This window comes from Vidua chalybeata, chromosome 17 (assembly GCF_026979565.1).
Source record: "Vidua chalybeata isolate OUT-0048 chromosome 17, bVidCha1 merged haplotype, whole genome shotgun sequence".
NCBI classification, from domain to species: Eukaryota; Metazoa; Chordata; class Aves; order Passeriformes; family Viduidae; genus Vidua; species Vidua chalybeata.
This window is the reverse complement of record NC_071546.1, coordinates 3114239-3135472: the sequence shown is the minus strand read 5'-3', so window position 1 is coordinate 3135472 and position 21234 is coordinate 3114239. Positions and strand designations below refer to the sequence as shown.

Sequence of the window (21234 nt, the reverse complement as noted above, 5' to 3'; positions counted from 1 at the left end):
ATGATTTGATGTGTTTGACAAGTAAAACTGTTGTGTGCTCACACCTTTACGGGTGTCCATTGAGAAAAGGCAGCCAGCAGTGAATTAAAACTCCTGACCTTCCAGAAAAGGGTGCCTATAGGAAAGAGTTTTGCCCATCAGGAACTAGATAAAAGAACACAGACCCCTATAAATGAGCTTTTACTTTGTGTGTTGCCAGCCCATGATTACACCTGGGAACTCTCATCTGTAAAGGAGCAGGCTTGAATATCTGGTTTCTTGAATGAAAAGCAATTTGTCTTGTTGTGCAGGTAGCAAGGTAACTACTTACCTTTCCACTCCACAGATTGTAACTTTGTTCTGGTCGTGAACTCCCACTGGTAAATCTTTCTGAAACCTCATCACAGAAGCATTAGAATGAAACAGTTCTGAGTCAGTGCAGTATTGTGTTGAAAGGATGCGATTACCAAAGATTTTTTTGCAAAGAATTTTAAAGGCCAAAATTAATTTCTAAAAATAGTGGTTTGTAAAATGCAAGAGTTAATCCAGTTAATGTCCAATTAATTTACAGGTAAATCCAGTAATTCAAAAATCTCTTTGAGTTTGTGGTAGTTACTTACAACTATTCCAGTTTCACTGCCTTTCCTCTGTCATCTTAATACTAGTTTAATTCTCTGTACTGGGGGTTACCATGCATGCCAGGTTTCATAGATGTTTTCCAATGGCAGCATTTAAGAACCAGCCATTTTAAGTATTGCTGTATTTTGAAGATTACAGCAGTGAACCAGTTTTAGCTTAGTGGTTTGCATATATGAATTGTTGTCCTCATGGATTATACCATGAGAAGGAAATGGCTGAAACAAAAATAGACCATCTCTTTGTTTTTACAAACGGCTTTAATTATCCTGTGCAGCTCTCTGCATTGGCTGCTCTTGCCAGGCTTTTGGAAATGAAGCAAAAGGCATATGATGTTCATGTACATTTTTCTTTTTTTTCCCTTCTTTGAGCATTTCTTAAAAGTTAGTAAAAGCTAACATCCTCCTAATTAGGAAGGAAATCCATTGGGAAGTTAGGTCTGAGTTAGTGGCAATGCCAGTTTTATCCCTTTTGTCCTGCCTGCCACAGTTTTAGTCTAAGAACAGCTTGTGGTTGGGGAATTTCTGATGTACTATTGAAAGTGTGAAAAAATGTCAAATTATGCTTGTCTTTCTTGGATTTTTTTATATTGTAGTTCTGTTTCTTTACACATCTTTTCCCCATGCTTTTATTCAGAATGAAATGATACATGTGTGTAGAAAAAAAGTAGTGTGAACGATTTCTGCTGAGGTGCAGGTTTTACAAGCAGGCTTCTTGTTGCAGAGAAATGCTAATGACTGAGTTCTCTATAATTTTGCTGTAAATCTCCAGTTTGGGAGGCCTGAAGACAGTTTAATTTGGACTGCAAGCAGTGTTGGAAGCATTTTTCTCCTCAGGCTGAAGTTGATAGACCAGTTTTTCTAACCCGTGCCATTTGCACAAGGAACACTACCTGGTGATCCCAACTATTCAGGGAAAAGTTAAAGTGAGTATCACTGGGTGTCTGGCTGCAGCATTTCCAGAGTTATTCTACTTTCATTGGGCAGTGTCTTTGCTTTGGTAGCAGGATGAATGTTTTTCAACATTTCCAACTTAAAAACTTCAGATTCAGAAGAGTTTCCCATGCTCAGTTCTCTCTTGCAGTGGTAGGTATTTAGGAACAAGGAATCAGCACTGAGGATTACTGTTGCTTAAATAATTGTTTCTAGAAAAGGTGTTTAAGGTTGATAGTATGTCATTTCTTAGTGTTTGCTGCTGTAATTTAAGATCTGTTTGTGACAATCATTTTTTGATGCTATTCTTGTATATCAGTATGGTGTCACACTCGTCATTCGTGTTGCACTGAGGTCACAGGAAGTTAGTAAAACAAATCTCAGTATGAGACTTCACAGGGTAAAGAGTATCCCTCTCTTTACTACAGAGAATGTGGTATTTATCTTTAAAGTCTCACATTACTTATACCTTCTCACACATTTCATTAACTCATCCTCTCACTTGTGTGCTCTCAGACACCAGAACATTTCCATGTGTTGAGGTGGGATAGCCAGTGTCTCTTTCATGCTTTGCGGAGGATGGAACTAATGGTGTCTGTCACTGTTTATTGTTGGTGATAAAGGTTCCTGTTGGTGATAACAAACTACTTCACATATGGTTATTTTATATCCTCTGGGACTCAAGAGTTGTTTTTTGCTAGTCCTTTGCTCCAGAATCTGGCTTACTTCGGCTTCCATAAATCTTCAGTGGAGGCTAGTGCTGCTTGTTTTTCTCCTTATTTGGAATATCCATCTCTTTAAAGTTACAGTCTGTTTTCCTGTTGGGCTGACAGGAAATGGAATGACATATGTGATGTGACATAACCCTGTTGGCACTCTCCTCTTTGAAGCACAGGCTGTTTCACTGGTCAGACATCTGTGCTGGAGTCTTATCAGAGTGAAGGCATCCTGGCCTTGACACAAACACTCCTGTTTTATTCTTGCAAGAAGTGCCCTTTGTTACCAATCAAAGCCATTTTAACTCTTGTTTAGCTGATTTATGCACATTTTCATCCCTATTTTGTTCATCTCAGTTTAGCATCTTCATTACATTCTCTATAAGGTATGTTTGCTCATAGCAGTAAAAGATTCAATAGAAGAGTTCAGAATGGCAGCTCTAGAGAACAGATTCAGATAATCTCACTTGTAGAATTAGACCTGTTGATTTAGAGTAGATGTAACTTCTGATTCTTGATATACCACTGTCCTTGGAAAGGGTGCAGAAATGATCATCTGTAAGGAGAAAGTAACAAGAAAGTGATTCCTGTGTTGAGCCAGGAGTACAGTAGATCATATATATTGTATAGATGGATCAGGTATGAAAAAAAAATACAATTTTAAGACAGGATAGTAGATGAAGCTTCTACTTCAGCATCAAGGATTTCTCATTAGTAAGTCTACTGTAGGGCCAGGACAGAAGTGGGGCACCTCTTTTTCATTTGTTTCGTGGTTTATATATCTTGCTTGTTCCTCCTTGCAGCCTCTGAAGGTCATGTCACTTGGTTTGCTTCCCAAACCGATTAACTTGTATTCCCCACAACCATATTTTTAATCTCTGTATTGAATTGGCTCCAGTCTTATCTTTAAGTTCGGATCTCTCTTGTTTCTCTTAGAGCAGCTGTGTGACATTGGCTTGTACCTGGATCACCTGAGCATGGAGGCTGCAGGAAGCTGTGCCTGTGCTGGCTCTGATGGCAGGGGAGACAGGACCACACAGCTCAGTAATCCAACCCAAAGCCTGTTTTCAGACCCATCATGTATCTGACATTTGTACAAAAAACAATTCGGGCATTTTAAATTCCAGAAGTTGTATTCTGGCACAGACTGCTTGGATTTTCCAGACTTCTTGGTGAATGGATGTAGTGCTGCTCATAGAGTAATGGCCAAAGGGAGCCAAGCTGCATTCTGTGTTAAACCTCTCTGATCCGTTCCTTATATAAATATCCCGTGATGCAAACCTCATAATTGCTTCCCTTCCAACATGTTCTCAACACTCTTATAATCTGTGTCTATTCTTTTCTCCCTAGTTGATTACTCAGCAGTTTCTTCCTTTCTGTCTTTTGACTTGTTTGAGCAAACCTGACCACGTCCTTAAAACTTATTTTAGGGGGAAAAAATGTGTAAACCACTAAAACCAGCTTTGTCAAACCACATTTTACTTTAAAGATGAAACTTGAACAGTTAAAGTAACTGCAAATTTGCTAAGCAAGTAAGTTGCCAAACTCCCTGTCTCTGTCTGGACTCACTGTGTAGTTATAGCTAACATTAAAGAGAAAAACCTTTTCCACAGTATGCATGCCTTCAGTTAAAGAGAGGCTTCAGTGTTTGGGGGGAAGGAGAGGAAGCACTTCTGTAATTTCTCACACACAAAAAAGTGCATGTATTTATCATGTACCTGTTGATAAAAGGGACATGTTACATTTTACATGCAGTTTTTTGAACAAAATTTTATGTTATGTATTTTATGTATATTTTATGGTTTTTTTTTTCCAAAAGTCTGTATTCCTGTTACATAGTGAGGTTCTCAAAACCATTTTTAAAATTACTGAGTATGTTAAAAGAATTTTTTTCATTATGCAGGTTTTTTTCTCCATTATTGAAATTGCAAATGCACTTTGAATAGGAACTCCTGCAAAGAGCAGCTTCGCCTATTCTTAAAATTAATTACTAAACATAAGACTTAAAGCAGCCAACAATGTGCAATTATTTCAGTGTTTTTTAAATTATAAAGAGCATGTGTCAACATATTTCCAAAGCTATGTATATATAATACAGTCACAGGGTTTTCATTCCAAATAAATATAAAACAAAATTACATTCTTCAGTAAGCTGATTCCTTACCAGCTAAATTCCAGTGCTGAATAAAGTCACTTAAATAAAGTTAAATTGGTGTGACACTGAAGGTCTCTCAATCCATTGATAGCATTTTTTTCCTGCCTATACTCTCTGATTTTTGTGGGTTGAGGAGCTCCTGCCCAGCTCTTCCCTTCCTTTGGTTTAACCAGGAAGCACTAAAAAGGGTGGGGATAAAAGCAGCTTTCTCATGATTTCTTAGAGAAGTAACTGAGATCCTCCTTTGCTGCCTTCCTTTTTCCCAGTGTAGCATTTGGATTGAACTCTCCTCCTTCTTTTACCCCTTGCACTGTAAACTGTGGTGGAAATTTGTTGTTGTGGATGAAGGTACACCAGCAGCACTGGGTCAGGCCAAGGGGGAGGCTGCTGGGAAAGCACTGCAGGTGGGATTCAGAGAACAGGACCAAAAGGATGCGTGGTCTGAATTTCCTGCTGTGAGGCAGATTTATTTTAAGCAGTGTTTGTCAAACCTGCCTGAGTACCAACAGTGATGCATGCAATTATGAAGCTGAGTATAATTTATCTAATAATTTACATATTATGGTAGGATGTTACAGAACCAAACCTCCCTTGGAGCAGGTATGCAGCCACTGAGGAAGTTCAGACAACTATTTCAATGGTTTATTTTTAGTTGCAAGAAGATACTCTGTCTCTATTCTATCTTTTTATATGCCAAACAGTTTGTCTTGTTCATTTCTGAGAAAATCATACTTATCTATTATGCTCTGAACATCCATTACAGTGCCCCAGTCGTTCTGTCACAGCTCTCAAACCTTTCAGCTAATGTTCCTAAGTTTCAGATTCTGACAGTTTCTTGGAAGTGAATTGCAACATCTGGGAGAAAAATGGCAATAGGAGTTTGCTATAATTTAAAACAAAACAAAACTAGAACAACAAAACACCAACCAACACAAAAAAAAAAAAAAAAACACCTCAAAACCCAGCCCAAACCACACAAAATCCCTAAATATCCATGAAGATGTGTTTGATTTTCTACTGCAGAAAAAAACCTGAATATGCATTCTCAGCTTTGAAATGACAATTTCAACTTGTGAAAGTGCTTGTATTGAATTTATAAAGATATTTGCTTTTCACATTCCTATTATAATATATATTTCTATTATAATAAAACTGGATGGAAGTACTTTAAGAATGATTGAGGAGTGTTTTTTTTAATTTTGTGATTAGGCTTACAAGTAGCCCTAGGCCAATTCCGAGTTGAAATGGTCTGCAGCTTTTAATAGAGTAGTTTTTTACCCACAAACAAAATCTGTTTGGTGTATTTGTTACACAAATAAAGAGGAGTAAAATGTTAAAAATTAAGTGTAAATAGACAATAGCCGAATATGTGACTGATGGCATTACTGCCTTTTGTACTCTCTTTTGCTTCTTTCCAAGTCTAGCTCATTAATCACTACAGATTCTTCTTTGGCTAATCAGTATATTTTAGCTTAGTTTCCTAACAGAATTAGGTGTTCATAATTTTACCTGCTCTCTTCCCATTTTCCTGAGTGTCTTACTACACACTTTCTAAATTACTAATCCATTCCAGCTAAAAAATGATGGAGGTAGAGAAGTTGATGAAATTTCTATGAGTTGTGAAAATTCCAGATAAACTATATACATATATGGCAGGAAAGGGACTTAAATTAGTGCCCAGCTGAGAGAAAAGCTGCAGTGTGTTTTCTGTGATTATTCCGTGCTGGAAGCTTGGCATGGAACCAGCTGTTCTGCTTGTGGAGTGTGAAAAATGCATATTGTATTTGCAAATGTTAAAATGAATACTATATATGTTATGTTGGAAAGTTATGCTGAATTAATCTCTTTTAAATAGTGCTGTATTAATATCTTCTAAGTAGTGTAGTAAATACAGTTTTTAGGCTATAGCATAATATTTATAATATAGAAACTATGTGATGTAAGATACTTTTTGTAACTAGCTCAAGGAATGGATAAGATAATAAAGAAATCCTTTGCATAGAGATAACAGCAACAAGACACAAAGATTCCAAGAGAATAATTATTGCCACCTTACTGGGACAACACAAACTTCAAGAGACCAAGGTGATTGATTTACAAGATGAGGGGGGGAAGTAGGCATTAAGCAGAAACACCCTTAGTTTTGAAAGGAATGTTTGAATCATGTATGGGATATATGAATATGCAATAGACTATTGCTTTTATGGGTTAATCCTTTGTTAGCAAAACATGCTTTTGTGGCAGAGCAAAAGCTCCCAGACATCCATAATTCTTTGCTTTTTATTGTCCTAACTTTGATTGTCCAAATTCTTATTGTCCTAATTTTTATTACTGTTTTCATTACTATTAAACATCTAAACAAGTGAATGGCATTTTTCACATGGAGTCTTTCTAGCAGGCACTTAGGGGGAGTTGAAGAGGCACTGTAGTCAAGGTATTGGAAAACATGGAAAGAGATGTAGGGATGTTGACATGCAGGGCAGAGGTAAATTGTTGCTTCCTTCTCCTTCCTCTGGGACTCTGCTTTTCCTGGTTAATTAATGGAGCTTGCCGTAGGTGCACAACCTCTAGATTCTAGCAAGACTACAATAAAATAATTCTTTTTAGTTTTATTGTTCAAAAATAATTAGAAACTTTCTAGCAGCTGAGAGAACTAAGCGATGTGTAGTACAGTTTCTTTTTTTAGAAGTTTTGGCAGGCAGTGTATTCCTGGAATTATCCTTAAGCTGGTTGTTGGTGAAGACCATGTCTCCCATCATAGACATTTATACATCCACATGTGTTAACTCAGCAGGTGATTGCAGGACACTCATTTCAGATGTGGTTAAGCTGCTAGATTTCTTCTGCATATTCTCAATGAAAATGATCAAATGTTACTAAAGTAATTTTAATGAGTGTATTTGCTGGGTTAGAAATGAAAGTTGGCTTTAACACGTGTCATATGGTATAAATGCTTAGTGTGGGAGTTCAGTAAAGAGTGATCCCCTTCAGGGATCCCAGGTGTATTCTGTATAGTATTATTTCTCCAGGTGGGAACTGGAAGCTCTTTTGTAAATCCAAACTCCTTCAGACTATCCAGTGTGTCTGTGCTGATCTAGATGTAATCTGATTGCTTTCATACAGTATAAAAGATATTCAGGGAGGTTGGTACAACCAGTCACAGGAGCAGAATTAAGAATTGCCTTCTAAATAATTTAAATTTAGGCTACTTTTAAAATACGTTAAAATCTTTTTTCACTCTAACATTTAAATTTGTGTGATTCACATCTGAAATTTAATAGCAGCATTGATCTCTACAAATAACACCAAATACTATTTGAGCAAGCCATTAGTATCTTTTTTGGTGGTGTCACATTTTGCAGTAGGAAATACTGACATCAGCAAGCTGCAGGTTGCAAGAATTACTCATTTCAGAACTTTCAAACACCTGTGGGATTATGATTTCTGCAGTCAGTGTCACAGACATTTGCTTCAAATCGCAGCCTCCAAAAAGAAAGTTGCCATATCGAGACCTGATCTCCTTGTACAAATTCTGGTTTCCTTGGTGTGGCTGAACATGTTTGGGGTTAGATAAACTGCTTGTGGTGTTATCAACTGTAAGTTCATAAATGGAGTCTTTTGACCTCATGATGCAGATAGCAGCAGCCTAAGCTAACACTTTCCTTGTTGGAAGTAATGGGTGCAGAAAAGTGCTTGAGAGCTGGCATGGGATGTTTGCTCTGCATTGTGATCCTGTCTGGTGGCTGCCCAAAGCAGAGCATCTGTGGGGTCTCAGGGCTGACGAGCAGCTCCCTGGCCACAGCAGCTGAGCCCCACAAGAGGGGGGCACCCAGAGAGGTGCATGAATGGTTTGCAGTAGGTTCTGAGCAGGTGTGGAAGTGGCACAAAGGAGGGAACGTGGCATGACAGGGATGCAGCAAGTGTTCTGGAAGTTGTATCCAGCAGGCTGTTCATTTTGTAGTGCAGTTCAGTTGGTAAGAGATGCTGAGGTGAAATGTGTTTTAAAAATTAATAGGTGACAGGGGTATTCTGGGTATTTCCAGAGTGATGACTGTGTTTAATGTAATAGTACACTATTTAATTTCTCTGGACGCTCTATGATGCACATTGTACACTTTGTCTGCGCCCCAAAACCAAATGCTGCAAGGAGGAACCTGTGCTGCGTTGGGCTGGGAGGATCAGACCAGCCTTGGTGTGAGGGTTGAGGTGTGCCAAGAAGAAAAGTTTTGCAGTAACTGAAAGTTGTCTTGTTCTCTTTCAAAAGTGATGAGTTTCTTTTTTTATTTTAAGTGCTTCATAGTGTTACAGTCCCTGCCTGTGGACTTGCTCTGACCAGATAAAACCAAAAAATATACAAAAGCAGGTTTCTCTAAATTTCAAATTCCCTTTTTAATTTAATAATTTCTTTTCAGTCTTTTTGCTATGCTTGCGGATTGTGGTGTTTGTTTATTTTTAAAAACCAAGTAGTACTTAGCACAGAAAGACAAATCTACCCAGGATTTATAACACCAAGACAAGCAGGGGTTTTAGACATAAGAGGTACAGCAAACTTTGGAATTAGAACATTATTCACTCATTAATTTGCAGATTGAAGTGACAAAATCAAAAGACCTCTTTTGCCTAGAACCTAAATAGTTACAGATCATGTAATAGAGACTGAGCCCTTTGTAAAGGATTTTCTGTATTTGGGGGAAATGGAAAGGAACTAGTTCGTTTGCACTGTAATGTATCCACATGGCAAAAGCCAGATGAATTTTTGGTCTTCTGAGTATTGAAATGTTTGCATTCTCTCTTCATGCAGATTCAAGATCCAGCCCATATTATGGCTGGCAGTGGGTCCAGATCAGGACCAGCCAGTGGGTTGTCCATGAAATCACAGCTTCAGATCACTGGTGAGCCTTCTGAAATTATCTGCCTTTTCTGCTTAGAAATGTGATAGTGTTTTTCCACAATTAAACAGAGTTTGCTATGTTGCATTTCAGGAAGTTTTGCATTGTAAAACACCCAAAAGAAGTCAGGATTGATGTTAGGCCGTTGTTACGTGGCAACTACTTTACTCTGGGTTTTATCTAAATGCATTTTGAAATTATACATATTTGTGTAAAATTAAAAAGAAAGGAATAATTCTTTTTGTTGCTGTTAATTAAATTGTACAGGCAGTCTTCCTGGAAATGTAATAGTGAATTATGATACTGCTTGCACTTACTGAAACTTGGCATAATATCAAATCTAACACTTTTTCCTGATACTGCTGTTAATTGAAGTTGACTTACGGCTTCTCCCTTATTACATGTTTTTATGGCTACCATTGAAATGGGTTAAAAAAGGGATAAAAAATTTAATAAAAGCATTGATGAGAATATCACTGTAATTGAACACCTCTGGATTGTTTGGAGATGGATTTTCATTACAGCCTTTGCTTTTTGTAGTGCCTTACCAACAGAGCAGCAGTTGAAATTTAATTTTTAAGGTTTCCTCACTTTTGCTTTCTGAAAATTTAACTGAGGCATCAAAACTGAATGGGAGATCCAGGGGTGTGTGCAGGTCTCTGTTTAGAAGCATCAAGAGTCAATTTTGCATCCTCAATGTGAAGACCTGTGGGCCTATGCAGTAGTTTCAGAAAAGGGATATTGTGGCGATGAAAAGAATGGTCAAAACTAGATAGAAAGCTTTAGACTAGGAAGGAGGTTGGATCTCACTGTTGCACAGGCTGTAGCTGTCCCTCTTAGGTCACAAGCTTGTGTTTACTCAGTAGGCTGTGAGGCTGTAGAGAAATCTTGTCCCTGCAGGTTACTGTTGGAGAGAAATTGGAAGAGGTTTTCACAGAGGTATCTTGTCCACACCGGGGTGGAAAGCAGAGCCAAGGATTGAAGTGGTGATTGCTGTCCAAGGCTTTCCCCACTAAAGGCCTGAGAGTCACACAAAGACAGTGAATAAATGACTCAGTGTTTAGAATTGAGGTTACTGAGGTATTTGAATTTCAGGTCTGAGTTTCTGTAGATGCTCAGCCATGATGTGCAGCAGACTGTTGCTGGTGTTACCTCCCAACTGCCCTAGCCTCAGTGCTCCATTCTGCTGCCCTCATTAGTTTTAAATGAAGGCTCAGGCAGTCTGGGTAAGAACAAACTTAGAAAGTAGGTACAAGTCTGATGATTTCTGCTGCTCCAAAGCAGGTCTTAGAGATAATTAGAGATGTTCAGGTATGAGGTGCTCTAGCATAGAAGTACTGGAGACAGGAGGGGAAGGATGGGGAGGTGTTTGTGAAAATTAATGAGTTAAATGCTGTAAGATGTCTGTAATACACAGAGAAAGAGTTTTCTTGGGAGCAGTTCAGAGCAGTTTATACTAAGCTACTTCTCTAAATCTCTAAAGGAGCATAGGCTATAAAGGGAATCTGGGGAGATTAGCCAGATGGGCCTGAATTAGTCATTTCTTTTTAAGGATGTAGTGAGGCTGTGGTGGGTGACAAACACACAGAAGAGCAAGTTGGTTTTTGCTAGAACAGTGAATTCAGGGGCCAACTGGAAACGATAATATCCTTGTCTTCAGTACTGTTTTGTGAGTTCAGTGTTGCCAGTGAATCCAAGAACACCTGGGACTCAAATATCAGGGTAGACACACATCGTAAAGGAGGCAGCATAGCAGTGGTGTTTGGAAAGATGGGAATGCTGCAGTCAGTAGTACTGAATGCTTAAAAAAAATCCAAACACCAGAAAAAAAACCCACCCACCAGACCCCCTCCCCACCAGAATTAAGGCTCTAGAACTACAAGTCTTGTCCAAATTTGTTGTTGCTAGAACAGGAGGTAGCTACTGGAACCTAGGGTTTGGATTCAGCTTTTCAGTAAGTTTGCTTAGGTACAGAAAGCTTCACACAAAATGCATTTTCTCAGTGATGTTCTGTCCATGAGAAGTTGTGGCAATTTTCCACAGTGCCTTGATGAGAGGCAGATCATGTGTTGAGCTTTTTAACAAGCAGTGTAATAAACTCCAGAAATTCTCTTGGCTGGTGATAGACAGGAGACAGTTGTAGAGGCTGTAGAGGATATTTTCTGCTTTCAACACCTAAGCACTTCTGTGGAACTTGTACTAGTTATGATTAATAAGAGTGTCTGATGTTGCAAAAGTATTGTTGCATGTTTTAGGCATTTTTGTGAGCTGTGGCATTGTATAAATGAGCTGGAATGCAAGAGGGTTTTTATCCATCTACTGTGTTTTTTTTCCTTGAGTGTTACTGTCAGGCATCAACGATCTGACACTTGAATACTGAAGCACCCAACTGAAAAATACTATTTGTAATTGAAATCTTCCTGAGTAAATTACTGTTTTTTCTCTTTCTTAACAGTTATTTCAGCAAAACTAAAAGAAAAGAATAAATGGTTTGGACCTAGCCCTTATGTGGAAGTCTCAGTAGATGGACAGTCAAAGAAGACAGAAAAATGCAACAATACAAATAGTCCAAAGTGGAAACAACATCTTACAGTGTAAGTTTGGTTTTATTTTCCAATTTATTTGAGCTAAATTAAAGCAATTGACAGTGGGCTTGAAGATTGTGTTTTTATTTTAAGCAAGGAGTCAAGTGCTGCATGAGGTGATGACATTTGTATAATTTTTAGAGTAAATATAGTACAGTCTGAAATAGATATTTACAAACTATTACACTGCTTGTGCTTATATTTTGTATTTCTATGTGTGGCATATCAAAGGAGCTCTAATTCTGAGTAGTAAGGACAGGAAAGTAATTTAATATTAAAACTGATGGTCCCATACACAATTTTGTTATCTTGTTTAAAGTTACAGCTTTCAGAAGTTCTGTTGCTAAAAAGTGTAGCTGTTCTTTGTGTCCCACTGTGGTGTACCATGCCATAACACAGGTAGTTGGCTCTCTCTTGTGCACTTCCAAATTCAAGGACAAATCCAAAATTCCCAATTAATTTCTGCAAATTGTTAGTACAAAACTAACATCAGATTTAAGATGAATACAGCTGTTGGTGTTTGCTTGGCCTGACATTTGTGTTGTGAATAAAGAAGATACACAAGTTCTATAACATTAAGGTTTTCTTAATGTCACTTGGAACTCCGGGATAAAGATCAGTCTGCACTTGCACATTGGACAGGGACTTTTCACAAAGGCCTGCTGGATGGGATTTTAGGAAGAAATTCTTCCCTGGGAGGGTGCTGAGGCCTTGGCACAGGTTGCCCAGAGAAGCTGTGGCTCCCCTATCTCTGGGAGCGTTCAAGGCCGGGGTGGATGGGGTTTGGAGCAACCTGGGATAGTGGAAAGTGGGGTGGAATGAGATGGGCTGTAATATCCCTTCAATGCAAACCATTCAGTGATTCTGTGATTTGCTCGTACTTAAATTGTAGATTATTCTTCTTGAAGCATCTGGAACGTTGCCTGAGGAAAACTGCTTTTGTATCTGTACTTTTATTGTACTTTAGATTATTGTGAAGTTTTAGTTGCTACTATTTACTACCTTACTTTGCACTGAGATATATTAAGAAAAAGAAAATCTTGCACTTTATGTGCATGTAAGTGTAGAAGAGCAGAATTTTCTTGTACCTTTTAAAGCTTTCCTTTTTCTCTTTCATTTTTTTAATGGGAATGTTTGTGGTTTGTGCTGTGCAAATCCACACAATAATACATGGGCCGTTTTTGCACTTGTTGAGTAAGAGCTAAGCACAGACACCCCCCTGTATATCAACTTCGTTGGAAATTACACTAAAGCTACATGGAGCTTAGTGAAGTAAATTGGTTTTTAGGAAGTATATTGGCACAGCTGCCTATATTCAGATTCAGGATAAAAAGGAAAAGTGCAGTGGCTTCTGCAAATGAGGGTAGGCCCTCTTGGGGTTCCTCTCCATGGAGTTTGTTAGGTGGATCTTCTGGAGGGATTGGCTGACTATGAAAGTTTGGACTTATCGACCATGTACAGCTGAAATTATCCACTGAGAAAATAAGCAGTCATTTGTACCCATTTCTCACAATGAAAATAATTTTAAACTGTATAAATGTTAGAGTATTCCTTATAGAAAAAGAATATCAGCATTAAAAATTACTTTGAAGTTGTTGTCACGGAACTTACTGTGTATTACTGTGTTCTATATGCTGGTAGTTTTTCTATATTTCCCTTAAAATAGTAATAATAAAAAATGTATTAGGTCTATGAACAGTCTTGATTGACATGACATATCCATGTGACATGAGAATGAGATAATTGGAAATGGTTTGATGTTACCACCATTATTTTTGTTCTTGAATTACTTCTAGTGACAGTGGAAGTAGATGGCTCAGTTCACCCCCCTTCCCCACCAAAAAATGCCCTTATAGTGCTCAACTTTTTCTTTTCAGAATTGTCACTCCTGTAAGTAAATTAAACTTTCGAGTCTGGAGCCATCAAACATTAAAGTCTGATGTCCTTCTGGGAAGTGCTGCTTTGGATATTCAGGAGACATTGAAATCCAACAGTATGAAACGTAAGTCCGAGATGGAGGGTACCTCGAAATTGTCTGTTAGTGAACATGAATGCTGTGTGCACCCCTGGAAATGGCCCTTAAGGGTTCCATGTGGTGCTACTGGTTGCTTTTATGAGCTTCCTACTACTTTTTCAGTTAGTTTCATCTTTTTTGGTTACGCACAGGCTGCCATCGTGTCCCTGGAAACAAGATGGTTTTTGCTTTGCTAGTTTGTGCAAGACTGAGTGAAAGAAAAGAGTTTCTTTTATATAGCTTAAAAATTCAAACTATGGTGGGGATTCTGGTGCTAGACAGGAAATGTGTAAAGTTATTTTTGTTCTGAATACTGCTACAGGGGTATGTTGTATTATTTCATTAATCTTGGATCTAGTTAGGCTTTGGGCACTGTGTGCATCCTGGGCAGCTTGAAAGAGGAATACAGAATTCTACAGACCCATTCCAGCACTCAGAGGGCTGCAGCACAGAGCTCTGTGCTGTTCTGCTTTTGTTCTGTCCTTTAAGGAAGTGTTGGCTTCCCAACTGTCACACATGGGTGTTGCAGAAGGAGAATGTTGACAGCAGTGAGAGCTGCTCTCCTGGCAGTATCTGTCCTGGGTGAATCTGGGTGAAAATCCCTGTGGGTCAGTGCATTTGTATCTGACACTAGGCACCTGTTGGAGCTCACTGGGGTATGTTTCAAACCCTTTCAGCAAGAATGTTTATTTACAGTTCTCTTTCACTGAAAACTTTGAATATACCATTGGTCTGGGGATATGATGAAAATGTTCTGAATGTGAGTCTGGATGCCGTTAGGTAAATGTGAAGCTTTTTAGTCAGAAGACAGAAATTGTATCTGCTCTTAATCAAGAATAAAGTGAATTACACTTCCTAACTCTATATTGAGGGCAGGTGCATTAATTGCTATAAAAATGTGAGAGTCAATTTCTGCTATAATGATAATCCTTTCTAGGCAGCAACAAGATTATGCTCCAGTTTTGCCCTTTTTGTAGAAACAATAACTTTCTAATGATGTATGAAAATGCTCAGTTTTACCACACAAAAAAAAATGGAGAGGTGGAGCTGTAGTTCTGTGGGGTGTTTTGGGGTTTTTTTCCCCCCCTTGATCACTGAGGTTTGCAATTGGCTTCTTGAATAAAAGGCCCTTTTTTCTCATGCAGTAAGATAAGCTCCCTTTGTTCTTTGTTCTTTTCCAGTGGAGCAGGTAGTGGTGACGTTGCACCTTGTCGGTGACAGGGAGCCAGCAGAAGTGGTGGGAGATCTATCAGTCTGTCTGGATGGGATGCAGGTTGACCCTGAGCTGCTGACCAATGGGGAAGCCTCAAGTACAAGAAGTAAGTAACTTAAAGTCCAAATCTACATATATCTGCTATGCAAAGCCATTTTTGGAGAAGCTTTTAACACAGTCTTTAAATAAGCTCAATATCAGCAATTTCTGTAAATTTCTGTTTATAGAGATCAGAAATCTTGTGCATTTTTGAGGTGGAGTCACAGTTCACAGGGCAGACCTTCAGCCTTATTGCAAAAAAAACAGATCAGCATCTTTATTTTCTGCACTTCGCAAACTTTCATCTAGCAATCCCAAATGTTAATGAAAGCCTCTAGCTTCCCTGAATTTTAATAACATCATAAACAGAAGAAATGCAAAGTTGGTTTGATCTCATCATCATCCTAGTAATAAGTATTCTGCTTACTAGGAGACATGGGTTTATATTAATTTTTCTTAAAATAAATCATTTAAATGTATTCATAGATTTATTTCCCTGTGGAGAGCTGCAGAAGAGGGATCCACTTTCTGTTTAGTTGGTGTGTACAGTTTTTTAAACTGAAAAGTTGAATACATGTAAAATATCTAATTACAGTAAAATAAAAAGGTAATTTTAATTCCGTTGGAGCAGGACAGTGGAGCATTTCTGAAATATTGTACAATGAGAAGTAGAACTAGGTAAGAGTTATTTTCCTAGAAAGGAACAAGAGAGACACTGGGCTCCAGTCTGAACCATACCCAAGGTCTAGTTCCTGGAGCTCCTGTGGTGCATGGGACAAGAGACTGTCTGCAGTAGTGACCAGCTGAACATTTAATTGGCAAATTCTAGGTTTCTGGGCTGGGTGGGGGTTGTTAAAGTCCTAGAGGAAGTTGCTTTGAAATTTCATCTGAGTATCATAGAAAAATGGAATTAATACACAAACGCTGTAACAGCTATTTATTAGAGCTTTTAGTCCATTTTCTTTGCATCTTGTTAAAAGGGCCAATTGCATGGACTGATTGTGTGGAATCTTTTTTGTAAGTATAAGCCAGGTGCTGGGATTTTGTGGAACTTAGAGAGCAGGGCTGAGGCGTAGGGATAGAAATATCTAGTGAAAGTACCAAATTTTCCTTTTATGCAATACTCGATTTTCATCTGTGCTTTCTTGGATTTCCCAAAGTTCACCTACTGAGAAAAAGGTGGGAAAGTCATGCAGGTCGTGGAATTGAGTACTTTTTACATGGTTGGGCTTGACACAGCAAGACCTAAGCTCAGCAGAAGTTTCCCAGATAATCAAGGAACTGGAACACATAAGGAAGGAGTTAAATGTTAAAGTAGTCTAGCACATTGTACAGACTAAAGGCACTTCAGGCAAATACATTGTTTATGGAGTTGCTTTTAAGTTTTCTCTTGCTGGGATTTAATTCCTTCCATGCACAGTCCACTAACAGCTCATTATCCTAAGTCTTTCTGTGACTACATCCTTGTCTTTGGCCTAGATCTGTCCACAGTTCCCATCAGAACTGAAAACTGATTTCTTTATTAATGACATTTGTTTAACTCTATGGAAATAAAGTATTGGTGCTATCTACATGAATGAGCAGTTCTGTGCTGCATATTCAAGGTTTGCAAATGCTGTCACAAAACACAAATATTTCCAACCTGGCTGAATAAGCAGTTGCAAAACATTTGCAAATCTAGGCTGAGCTGCTGTAATGCTTTTGGAGTGCAGCCATATTTTGTACCTGCTTCAATGCCTTTATATTAAATAATTTACTGAGAAGGGGAAGGGTCTGGGCTAGAGAGCCCCAGAAAACAAAGGCTCCAGCCAGTCAGAGAGGAGATTTCAGTGAAGTTTTTGCCCTTTCTGCTCTGCCTGCCATCACTGAGAGAGTATGAAAAGCCAGCTCCACTTAAAAGAATGAACACTGCTTTATACTGCTAGAAAGACAGTGTGTGTGTGTGTTTGGGAATATTCACACAGTCAAATGATGTCCTGTTACATTTTCCATTAGGTGGAAGTATTACACTGGCAGTGATTTAAAAAATTGTATTCACACACACAAATAGAGACATGCAAAATACGTACAGCTTTGTAACCCAGTAGATAAGCACCACATAATGTCTCACCTCCACACTTGAACTAAGTGTGAGCATTAAATGCTGCTGCTTTCCTTGGAAATTATTCAATGTGTTGCTTATGCTTCTGTTGTCTTTTTCTTCCTGGTATTTAAGGTCCTACACAGAGTGAAAGCTCCAGAATAAGAAGTGATACACGGTAAGAGGGGTTTTTTTTGTTTGGTTTTGTTTGGGTTTGGGGGTTTTTTTTTGGTTGTTTTTTTTTTTTTTTTTTTGTTTTGTTTTGTTTTTTGTTTTGTTTTGTTTTGTTTTTTTGTGGTGTTTTTGTTTTGTTTTTTTATTCTTTCTTTCAGTATTCACAGTTTTGAAAGAGAGGAATTGTGTGTTTTGTAAAGAAGACAATGAAAAATTTATGACTATGCCCTGCAGCAGTATCTGTTAAGATCTAAGCATGCCCTAAACAAAAGTGCTGAGCTGTTGCTCAGCTCCATTGTCTGGCCTCAATTTTGCCTCCATACCTGACTGATCTTTTTGTTTTTTCCCTTTGTGTTCCTCATCCTTCTCCCAGTGATTACCCAAAGTAAAATATATATTTAAAAACTCTGAAAATAAATGACACTGGTTGTTTTTACACTGGTTTGCTTTATAGTATGGGGGTATCAGAATTATATTTAGCTTTGTTAAGAAGATCCCAAAATCTGTCTGGCACTTATAGTGCACTAAGGCTGATACCAGATTATGAATCTTGCTGCCTGGTAGGATAAGAGTGTGCCCAGCACCATGTTACTTTAATTAGTTCCCAGTACTATGAGTATTTTAAGGATCTGTACAAAACACAGCACTCTGGATGACATCTGGAGTAACCAAGCTATATTCATTTTTTTTTCAGTAGTTTGTATTCTTGGCTATGTTGTCTGAAGTCTTCCCTTGAAAGTTTGTTTTTGTTCTGTTTTCTTTTTGTGTTTGAATTTTGTGTTTGTGTTTGCATTTTTAGATGCCTGGATATTCAGAACGCCTGAATTTTATAGAATAATAACAATAATAATTATAATTATTCAGTTTTGGTATCAACCAGGGGCTCCTAGTGGTCATTGTGAGGGTCATGTAAATGATCAAGGAAGTGACTTTCTACAAGGGCATGATGTGAAAGAACAAGGAGGAACGGCTGAAAAACTGGGGCTAAACCTCCTATGGATTTGAGGTCACTAATGATTTGGACCCATTTATTTTGTGGTTGGTGTAATATGAATTACGTGCACCACACCTGGAATAGAGCAAAAGTGTGTTTGACCATGATATGGAGGTTAAATCAACATGATTTTACTTGGTCCTTTATGACTTGGGATTTACTTAGCCTTACCTACTGGATTTTAGTTTGTGTACATTTGAAGGAATGTAATTTTAGAGGTACTGGGTTGAAACTGTAACCTCTTCCTTCATTTGTGATGCCTTATGTAAAGCCATTACCTTGACCTGTAAATGCACTAGAATTTTAGTTGACAACCTTTTTGTTTTGCCCAACATATTCTGAAAATAAAATGCTTTAGACTAAAGATGTAGATACCTCTAACTCTGCTTAAGGAGCTACATATATATCAGAATAATACTCTGCTAGGTGTAAGTGAATAGCACAGCATGGGTCAGTACTGCTGTGTAGTTTCTTAATTCTTGTAAGGTTGAGCAGTTTATATTCATAGGTGCTGGTCAAAACTTTAATGCTAAATTCTCCAGCCTGTTCCAGAATTGAGTGTAGAGGAAAACATATGTATGCATAAGTTTTCTAAAAATTTGTAGCATTTTGTGTGTTCTGAGCATATGCCAGCCCTGTGGAGTAAAGGCATGCAGGCTGTTCTCAGGTGTTAGCTTCTCATCTCATTAGGGACTCGTGAGCAGAAATAGCTGAGCAGCAAAATCCAGAACCTGGACCCAAGGGCAAGTGTATCAAATTGGGAAATGAAAGAGGAGATTTTGATGACAGATGTTAAATACATCTATTTCACCACCTTTCCATCAGCTGAGGTTTCAAGTACCTCAGGAGATAAACTCTGAGTGTGTTTATACAGCTGTATAGATATTTGGAATTATTGTGAGTGTTATAAATCTCACCTAGTTGTAACTATTGCATTCTAGTGTCTTTCACATGTCTTTTTAACCCCCCTGAAAGTGTCCCAGGCCAGGCTGGATGGGTCTTGGAGCAACCTGATCTAGTGGAAGGGGGCTGGAACGAGATGATCTTTAAGGCCTGTCCTAACCCAAACTCTTCCATGATTCTGTGATCTGCAAAGTTTCATGTCACCTGTGCACTACTAGAACAGTTCTCTGTGTCTTTTCCTGCAAAAGGACTAACTCAAATGGCCTTGAAAACGGTGAGGATGCTGCTTCCAGTGAAAACAAGACTGTTAATGGCAGTGACTCTCCGTTACTCACAAATGGAAACTGCAAACCTGTCAGACCTCCCAGGCCTGCCAGGCCCCCGCCCCCCACGCCCCGCAGACCCACGTCAGTCGCCGGTACGTCCATCGGCTGGGCACTCCTTGAGTGAACGTAACTGTTTCTGCTCCTGATGTTTAACTGCACTTTGGATGGTAAATTCTTCGGCAGGTCATTTCTGAAGGAGTATTTTTTAGCTTGCATTTGGTACAAGTTGTTTAGTCGTTGTTCCTGTTACTGGAAATTTCTTGTTTCCACGTCTGCTCAGGGGTGGTGGGAGCCAGTGGTGGTGCTACAGAGAGCGGAGCTGGGACCAAGAGAACATAAGTGAGTGCTGCTGCTGCACTAGGGCACCCACTGAGGGTGACATGAAATCCACTGAAGGCTCACAGAATTGCCTCAGGTTGATAATACTGCGTTCTGAGATATGAGTTATTGGTTTCTGCAATTGCAGTTAGATTCTGTGAAGCTGCAGCACTTAAAACATTCATTATTCTTCTCTGCTGAAATTGATAGACTTTTTTAATCTAGTTATTTAAAAACTACCTGAAGGCCACTAATTCTGAAAAGTTACTTGATGTTTTTTGGGTAATTCCCTCACCCCCATACGATGCAGTGTTTCTGTAGTCTCATTATTACAATTGATAAATGCTAGGTCTGGATGGGCCCTGCAATACAGTAATTACTTTAAAAGATTAATCCAGTGCAGTTAGTTAATGAGAACTTGACCTGTGTTCAACTTTTAACCCCACCCACCAAAAGGCATTAAGATAAAACTGAAAACATTTAAAGAATGTCTGTGTTCCCATTCCCATTTTGATTGTTACTTTCCATGCAATATCAAATCTCTTCTTGAAAATTTTATGCTTATCATCACTTAAATTATTATTCCAAACAATAAATGGAAAATAATTAATTCATTAGTACAAAGAAGTAGTTTTTAATCATCATTTAATGTTTACAGAATGTAGACAAGGTAAATACTTATCAGAAATACCAAAATGCTGTTGATGGCAGTTCTTGAATTAAAGCATTTTTACAGTGAGACAGAATTGCTGTTCAGTTTTTGTTTGAGCTACAAAATGTGGCTGTGGAAGCAGCAGTTCTGGCAGGTTTGCTTTTGTAATGTTTAACTTCTACAATAGATTGGTGATAAATATCAGTTAAAGGCTTTTTCTCTTCTCTCTCTGATGTCATAGCAAGTGCAAATGGTCCTTCATCCACATCCACAGAAAGTGATGGGGCCAGTGCAGGATCACTGGCAGGTACAGCCTCAAATACACCTTCAGAGCAGAGCCCTGAGGGGGCAACAGCCGCAGCCACAGCTCCTGCCACTCCTGCACTCACCACTCCTCCAGTGTCAAGACAAGTCCAGCCAGTAAATCCTTCACCTCAGGCTCTTACTACAGTCAGCCAAGGCCCTCTTCCACCTGGGTATGGGTTTAATGACTTCTTTCTCTTCATGTGTGCTGACTTTTCTGGTCTTACTTTATTTTACTTACAGTAGGTGTAAGAAAATATAGATAACATCTGCCTTCTGCTGCCTGACAAAGATCCCCCAATATGAATTTGGAGGGTTTGTAACTG

At 38.6% G+C, this 21234-nt stretch overlaps 1 protein-coding gene across 6 annotated transcripts in view; it reads left to right on the top strand.

Annotated features, from left to right (window-relative positions):
- The window catches only part of ITCH (itchy E3 ubiquitin protein ligase), a 96940-nt gene that overhangs the window by 49416 nt on the left and 26290 nt on the right, over nt 1-21234 (top strand). For 4 of the 6 annotated variants that reach the window (XM_053958734.1, XM_053958732.1, XM_053958733.1 and 1 more), the window contains exons 2-8: nt 9220-9310; nt 11763-11901; nt 13770-13894; nt 15088-15225; nt 17374-17416; nt 19558-19727; nt 20847-21081. In XM_053958734.1, coding sequence (XP_053814709.1) covers nt 9241-9310; nt 11763-11901; nt 13770-13894; nt 15088-15225; nt 17374-17416; nt 19558-19727; nt 20847-21081 — 920 coding nt within the window. In that variant the 5' untranslated portion in view covers nt 9220-9240. Of the gene's footprint in view, nt 1-9219; nt 9311-11762; nt 11902-13769; nt 13895-14403; nt 14563-15087; nt 15226-17373; nt 17417-19557; nt 19728-20846; nt 21082-21234 lie in introns of those variants that run through there. The other 2 variants (XM_053958737.1, XM_053958736.1) reach the window with 2 other exon arrangements.